General features: G+C 41.0%; 1 protein-coding gene across 1 annotated transcript in view; it reads left to right on the top strand.

The window, feature by feature from the left end:
- CREBBP (CREB binding protein) overlaps positions 1–8316 on the top strand; it is a 190440-nt gene that overhangs the window by 170152 nt on the left and 11972 nt on the right. The window contains exons 26-29 of the mRNA XM_014524970.1: positions 539–685; positions 1172–1285; positions 1822–1987; positions 7357–7524. Coding sequence (XP_014380456.1) covers positions 539–685; positions 1172–1285; positions 1822–1987; positions 7357–7524 — 595 coding nt within the window. The remainder of the gene's footprint in view (positions 1–538; positions 686–1171; positions 1286–1821; positions 1988–7356; positions 7525–8316) is intronic.

The following is an 8316-nucleotide window of genomic DNA, read 5'->3' as shown; positions in this document are numbered from 1 at the left end:
ACTCTTTCCTGCCTATGCAGGGGGTCGGACTCGATGATCTATTGAGGTCCCTTCCAACCCTAACATCTATGAATCTATGAATCTTTCCTTAACTTTCTTCTTTCTGTCTATCTACTTTGGCTTCTGCAAGTGCCTTTATAGTAAACGGGCAATTCATGATAAACAGGGCATTTTTAAACTGCTTTATCCATAAAAGTATTTTAGTTTTACTTTTAAGAATGGCAGTGTTGGTTCTGTTTCACTTAGTTAAATGTGTTATAGCTAATTATCGTTTATTTAGAAACTGGCAATTTCTGCAGACATTTTGTACTTTGCAGCATATATTGAGTCAGAGGTTAATTATATGGGAAGCCTTTCCTTGCAATCAGATTTTATACAATCTGATCTTGCATTTCCAGGGTGCAACTTTAATATGTACAGTGTGCCCCAGACGGTACTTCTGGGGCATGTTTCTGCAGAATCAACAATAACTGTGTAAAAGGTGTTTTTGATTTTGATAGAATTTTAATTGTTTGATAAGTTTCTCCCTTTCTTGCAGGTTTGTGGATTCTGGTGAAATGTCAGAATCTTTCCCTTATCGAACCAAGGCTCTGTTTGCTTTTGAGGAGATAGATGGTGTGGATGTGTGCTTCTTTGGCATGCATGTACAGGAATACGGCTCTGACTGTCCACCTCCAAACACAAGGTACACATCTGCTCCCATACCAGTGCCTGTTGCTAATTAAATTCCTTATGATTATAAACAAGTAGGGGATAACTGTAGGTATTTTCAGGTATGGGGGCTAGAGATGCAGTCATCTTCACAGTGCTAGTATAGTATTAGTGTAAGCCTAGAAAGAAGGCAGGGCTTGGTGGCATCTTAGAGATCCACTTGTTCAACAAGGCATAAGTTTTCACAGTCAGCAGCCTACTTTCGCAGATGCTATATAAAATGTGAAACGTGTTGACAGCATCTTACTTTTGTATTCCTGTAACCTTTGTAATACTGATTTTTTTTTTTTTTTTTTTTTTTTTTCCCCTTCCCCTTACACCAGCAAATAGTGCTACTGCTCCACAAATTTGCCTGGAATGTCTAATTTCCAGATCCCTGGCCAGTTGGGCTATTGCAAAGCAACTGTTTTGGAATGCACTTATTAATTTAGTATTTGTTTTTTCTCATTTTTTCCCATAGGCGTGTGTACATATCCTATCTAGATAGTATTCATTTCTTCCGGCCCCGATGCCTTCGAACAGCTGTTTATCATGAAATCCTTATTGGATATCTGGAATACGTGAAGAAACTGGGGTGAGTGCAAGTTGATGAGCTCTTCTGCAAAGCTCTGTTCAGTGTCACTTGTACGATATGATTAGTCTACATAGAGGGGAGACTAATGCTGTATTTTGAGTGGTCTGGGATTAGGAGGCAGATACGATTTTAAGACGGTCTCTCTTTTACCCTCCCTCAAAAAATTATGGAACATGCACTTCTACAATGAAGGTAGGGTTTAGATTTCTTAACTAGTAAGCATGGAGTGTTGTCCCATCCAGAGAATTTTTCTCCCCTAACCTTTTGACTTTTCATTTTATTCTTTCCACCCACTAGAACAGGAAGGAGGTACATGAGTAGTTCATGTAAGACTGAAGCTTCATAATTAGATCATAGGCACATTCCCATCTCTTCCACACAAAGGAAATATTTCCATCATATGCTACCCAGCATCTTACTAAGAAACTAAGGAGTCTGAATTCACTTTCAAATTTGGCTGAATTTGTGCACAGATAAAGCAAAGGATTTTTTTATAGACGCTAATAAAAATATTCTGTTTTGCATGTAATCTGCAGGTATGTGACGGGTCACATCTGGGCTTGTCCCCCAAGTGAAGGAGATGACTATATTTTCCATTGCCATCCTCCTGATCAGAAAATACCCAAACCCAAACGTCTGCAAGAATGGTATAAGAAGATGCTAGACAAGGCATTTGCTGAGAGGATCATTCATGACTACAAGGTTTGTATATGTTTTACTTTCTGAATTATTTCTAGTGTTTGTTAGCCTAGTTAATATTCTTCTGCGCTACAAGAGAAGTGGCAGCAATAGTAACATTTTATAAATATTTTTATGCTTAGCCACTTACTGATTTTTAATTCTTCATTTTTTTTTTTTTTTTTTTTTGCCCTAAGGGCAGTTTTTAAAACTTTTGAGCAAAAAATATTTGCTAATTTTGAGGAAAAAAGGGGGAGGTTTTTTTTTTTTTAATTGGTCTTTTTATGAATAGCAGTGGTGCTGATTTGCCTGGGGTTGAAAACCAAAGTTAGAATTTGGGGAAGTGCTTTTTGAGTTTCAGCCAAAGATAGTTTTGATTTGACCAGATTGAGCAACTACAAATTCTAGGCTGCATATATGTTTACATGGAGTTCCCCTGCCGTACCCAAAATTGCGCAGCTAAGGAAGACTTTGTTGTTAGTGAAGCAAGTAAAGTAAGAACAAGCAATTGAAGGCTCTTTAATGGAGTAAGGAAAGAGCTGCATAGCTTGTTAAGGTTTGTAAGGGAAATAATCCCTCCTAGAAGCCTTGCAGTGTATGGAATATGACACTTGAGCAGCATCTATCCAAATAGCTGTTTACACTTTTTGTTTTCTTTTAATAATACCCACAAAAAATGTTTGTGCTCTCTAGTGTAATGCAAAAGTGACATAGGTGATCTTTTTATTTCCTAATATTTAAGTAATCATAAGTTTTTTATTGTATGTATATAGCTGTAATTTGGTCATAATTTGAGCAGAAATAGCAGTTATTAAAGCTATGAAATAGTATAATCTTTATAATTTGTCAGGCTTTGTCATGTGGCTCAAGTAAGAGTATTGCTTGGGAATTTGTCTTCTGATTTAAAATGTTTTCTTTTGAAAGAACTATATAGAAATCCTGTATTGCGTCTGAATTTATACAGTTAAACACAGTTTATATATAGGCTCGGCAGGATTTGACTTTTTATCAGTAAACTTTGATAAACATTGATTTTTGCCTCACACTTGTAGACTAATGAAAAATATTTCCGTCATTAATAATCAAAATATGTAGAAGGGACTCAAGAAAAATGCTGGCTGATGGAGTCTGTGAGGACAGGGGTTTGGGCTGCAACTCCCAGAAAACGCCAAGGAACTGGGAACAAAGGAATAGGAAGTGAAAAAATGGATGAGAGTGTTTGGGCAAGGGGAGCAGGGACTGATGGCAATTCTGCTGCTCAGCTAGTGGCGGCCCTACAGTAGTTACATATGTCACAGTGGGGCAGTTAAACTGCACAATCCTGAAAATTTAAATTGATTAAAAAAAATCTAAATAAATGCTTTAAAAGAAACATCAGTATTGTCCGTCAGAATTATTTAACCCTCATTCATTTTCATGAAACCGTAACTGTTGTTCTCATGGGGTAACTTGTTACCCCGCAATTCATCGTTGTTGGTCTCATGGGGTAACTTGTTACCCCACCCACATGAACAAAGTGGAACCAGTGACAACAGTATAAATGTACCAAAAACTATTTATTAAAGCATACAGATTGTTTGAAAGAGTTTTTATGATGATTTGAACCCAAAATATTATTTTTTGAGAACTCTGAACAAAATGTCAGCTTTTTCTGGAGTTTCAAAACGTGAATGCACAATTTGCAAAGTCTGCAGTGCACAATTTTCAAACTAACAGTTACTTCCAAAAACATTTCCTAACTGTTTTAACTAAATATTGCATTCCTCACAAAGCAGCAGTGATGTACCGTGGTGCACACAAATAAATAGATAAATTACAATCTTTGCATTGTTTCTGGGTTTTGCAGTCATCTGTCCTTGGACAAAAAGCACAGCATCCACTCATGCTTGCAGAAGGTTACACTGGGGCACGTTGTGGCAGTTTGTACTTTAGGGCCATCATACAAGACTTGACAGACTTAGGTTATATGTATCCATCATTCTTCATTTTATTTGTCTGTTGATCAACTGTTCTCCAAGCTCCTGCAAAAAAAAAAGCAGAGTCTTCTTAAATGTGATTTTTTTTTTTTTTTGCTTCCAGTTTACGGTGTGGCCTAGCCAAATAATGAGGCTGGCAATGGCAGCCACATCCAGCATATTGAAAAATGGTGTCATTGGCCACCTGTTGATTTTCCATCTGCAGGTGGTCATATGGACTAAGCAGTCAAGGTTATCCACCCCAGTCTTGTTTTTATTGTAGTCATGGATGATGTCCGGCTTTCTTTGCTGTCCACCCAGACAAGTCATGGTGCATGTTTGACAGCAACAGCACAACTTTGGACTTCTTTGGAACATAGGAAACTAGGGTGAGTTCCCCATCAAAAGCAAAAATGGATGAAAAAGTTTCCCTTCTTCAAGTTGCTTGCATTTCGTTTGGGATATTGGCCTTGTTTTTCCAACTCATACCCACATAGGTCAAGTCCTGTGGTAGTAGTCTTTCTGCCAGGTCAGTACTTGTGAAGAAACCGTCACCCACAATATTCCTTCCCCTCTTGTACCAGAGATGAACCAGTTTTTCAATGACCTGGGTACCAAGATTACCTTGACGTGGATGGAGCTTCTGGTTGCTTGCCCAGGTAGATGTCTCCAGACAGGGGGAATGATGTTGCTGCATCACAGCACCACCAAATTTTCAAGCCATATTTGGCAGGCTTGCTGGACATATACTGTCTGAAGGGGCAGCAACCCCTGAACGCAATGAGCTGCTCATCAACCATCAGGTATATTCATGGAATATACCATTTCCTGAGCTGCTTCACAAATTGTGATCAAATATCTCTGAAGACAGCAAGCATGTCCACAGCTCTCTTTTCCTCGCATGTCAGTTTGTTGTCAATTCTTAGGTAGTTGGTGATTTGACGGAATCGTTTTAAACTCATGGTGGCACAGAACCAAGGCTGCCCGGTGCATTGCTCCCACAACTCCTCCAGTGCCTCATGACCACTGTGGTATAGACCACTCAGTGGTAGGAGGCCAATATAGGCTTTTAGCTCTGTTTTTGTCCAGCTTTTTCTACTCCTTTCTATTTTCAGGGTGGCTATCATTCCACTCCCTGAATCTTCTTTCTACCTGTCTGTTTGTTTCTCTTATGATAAGTCAGGATATCGTGTGAGAGAAACAGGTGGAACCTTTCCCACCATTGTCTTTATTATTACTTTCTCTTGTTGGCCCAGCACTTCCATGGAGTATGTCCTTGGCTATTCTCCGATGATGTATTAGCTGTGGACTTCTTTTTTCCCCACGGTCTGCCATTCCTCCTTCTAAAAGTATCTTCATCTGCAGTGTTTTCTGGGAGTGGTGGCAGTGGTTCTCTTCCACGTCCTTCTGTAGCTCTCCTCAGTCTTCCACGGCAGCCCCAGGGTGGTCCTCTTCCCTTTCCCATTGGAAGTGTTGGCGTCACTTCTGCTTGTGGCACCAACTCCTCATCTGAGCTGGATGAAGCTTCTGTAGATGCATGGTCGTCTTGCTCTGAACAGTCTCCCATGTCTGGAACAAAGTCAGCATCCTCACTGCCTTAGGATAAGATTTCATCAGTGGATGTGTCGCTGTCATCCGCAGTTACCTGTGCAAGACAGGCTTCAGCACTGAATATGTACTGCCTTCTCATCCTGGACTGCAGAAAAAAAAAATTGATTGCTGCTGAATGCATATAAATAACAATCAAAGACGAGTCTCTCCACCTATGCTGTAACAGAAGCAATTCTACCCTGCCCTATGGCAGCGCAGGTAGCACCCTCTCCTCCTGTGCATAGAAGCCAGAGACCAGCATCCACCCTTTGCAGGCAAGCCAAACGTGGGTGGATGCTGTTTGGAAACCACACATGCAGGGGCTTATTGAGAGTAAGTAAAAGTGCCATGAGGGGTGTCAAACCCGTACCGTTGAAGGTACGCTGTATTGCAGTATGATGTTGTTCTATTTCTTCTCTGCTGTCCCTTTGCTCCTTGTCCTCACTTCCAACAAAGGCAGGCAAACTAGCTTGTGTGTTATGAAGAGGGCAGTTGAGGCGGAGTTTTGCCATGAAAAGAGAGCAGAGGTGGATTTGGGTGTAACAAAGTGTTGGGGGGTTTTTTGGGGGGGGCAGGTTTGGCAAAGGGCAAGGTGTTTTGATGGTTTTGCAGCCTGCAAACAAAGTGGTTAGCAAAAGGATTACCACATCTTCTGCAAAAGCAGGGTGGAGGATGGCCATCCATGGGTTGCCATGGATACCTGAAATGGATATGAATGAGGTATGAATGGATGCTGTCCTTTCAGATGCATCCACCCAAAATGGCCAAACAGGTCTAGGCCTGTCATTTATACAGAAATTGCATTGGGCTAACAAGTTACCCCAATGTGTTAACATGGGCTTGGGCAAGTTGTTACCCCATATGGAAAAACACATTCATGCCTGGGATAACATGTTACCCTGGGCAGTATTTTATCCACAGAGAGCAAACCATTCATGTAATCTGGCTGTTCTTTAGGGATATTGTACACTGCAGTGCCAGTGACAATGTCCTAAAAAGAATTTTTTTTTAGAATTAATTAACTTTAGATACTGCACAAAATATGTCTGGGGTAGGAAATTACCCCATGGAAATGTATGAAGGTTAAATAATAAAAATCAAATTCTGCCAAGCTTACGTATATACAACTTGTTTTAAAATATGCTGTAAACAGTTCCATCCAGAAACAGGACCTTTTCAAGCATCCATATATTGCCTTGGTTCCCAAACTTCTTGGGACACTGTAAACCCTCAAATTTTTTTCACTGATCACCATGCAGCTTATCAGACTTTTGAGATCCCTGTGGGGAGGGGGCTAGTTATGGTTGCAAGTTATGCTATAACTTGCTATGGTTTCAGAACCAGTGGTATGTTGGATATTAGATTTCGAACCCATCTTGTGCCCTGAGCCATATCCGCAGCACAGAGGTGCTTGCAGGCTGAATATGGCACAGGGTGGTGGCAGCAAGTGACCATAGCCTAGACTTGTTGTTTGTCATGGCAGTGGTGGCATAAGCAGCAATGGATCAGACAGCCTTAAGGTGAGTGAGGGTTGTGTTGTTACAGCACTCGCTCAGCCCTCTGCTGTGGAAGGCCACGTGCACGAGGGCCCCAGGGTCCTGGGTTCCACAACAGACCTTGTTGTCCACAGCTAGGTATGCCCCTCAGTTCACCAACCCACTCAGATGCCTGTTAGGCCAGATAGAGTAACTCAGTGGACTGGAACTGTACTGAGCCATATGTTGTAACGCCCCTCTTGAAAGTGGTGATAATGCTCAGAGGTATGTGAATGTCTCTGTCTGTCCCTGGTTTTTGTGTTTTGAGGCTTTCTGTTAATTTGTTCTTTACCTTCTGTGATGCACTTAACAGGACATCTTCAAGCAAGCAACTGAGGACAGGCTGACCAGTGCCAAGGAGCTGCCTTACTTTGAAGGTGATTTCTGGCCTAATGTGTTGGAAGAGAGCATCAAAGAGCTGGAACAGGAAGAGGAGGAAAGGAAGAAGGAGGAAAGTACAGCAGCTAGTGAAACAACAGAGGTAGGTTCTCTTCAGCTGAATTTCTCATTTATTTCCTGATAATAATTAAAAATTCCTTAGCACTTTTTAAAAAGGATAGGACAGTGGGGGCCAACCTTGCAGTCATGCCACAAATTAGCCCTTCACCTTCCGGAGTGTCATTCCAATTCCCTTCCCCTGCCAGGTTTGCTGCTCTCCTTTCTGCTCCCTCCCTCTTCTGCCATTTGCCACACAGGCTGCTCAGGCCACTTGTACCTGTGCTGCAGGTTAGCCACCCCGGCATAGGCAGTAGCTTGTATGTCGAAGCCAGCATTTCTTTCTCAATAAAATGGTATCTACCATCCAGGGACACTGGAGAGCTTTTCTGCATTGCACAGTGGATATGATTAGTCACTTTACTGAGCTTCTGATTCATGGTTTTGCAAGCTACCTTAAAATATGCAGTTTGAAAAACAGTGTACAGGTGAATTTTGTTTTGCCTTTGTACAGCAGGCCTACACACACAAACTTTCAGTGATAGGGGATTAAAACCAGATATTAGTACTGCAAATGACATGTTATTGTGCTAATACACTGATATTGGATGGTTGTTTCCTCTTGCATGTTACTTTGTGCATTTGAATAAAAAAAAAAGTGGTCTGTCCAGTCACAGATGAGCCTTCATTATTCGCTAACATCTTCTACAATGCTGACCTTTGAGCATCTGCAACTAGATGATCTTTGTTTTAGCTTTCTGGGGGTTTTGTTTAGGGTTTTGTTTGTTTTGGGTTTTTTTACACTATTCTTTTTAACTGTCATTACAGTTGAATTTGT

The sequence above is a fragment of the Alligator sinensis genome, unplaced genomic scaffold (assembly GCF_000455745.1).
Source record: "Alligator sinensis unplaced genomic scaffold, ASM45574v1 scaffold1416_1, whole genome shotgun sequence".
Lineage (NCBI taxonomy): Eukaryota > Metazoa > Chordata > Crocodylia > Alligatoridae > Alligator > Alligator sinensis.
Note: the sequence above shows the minus strand (reverse complement) of the source record. Positions and strands in the feature narration are given on the sequence as shown.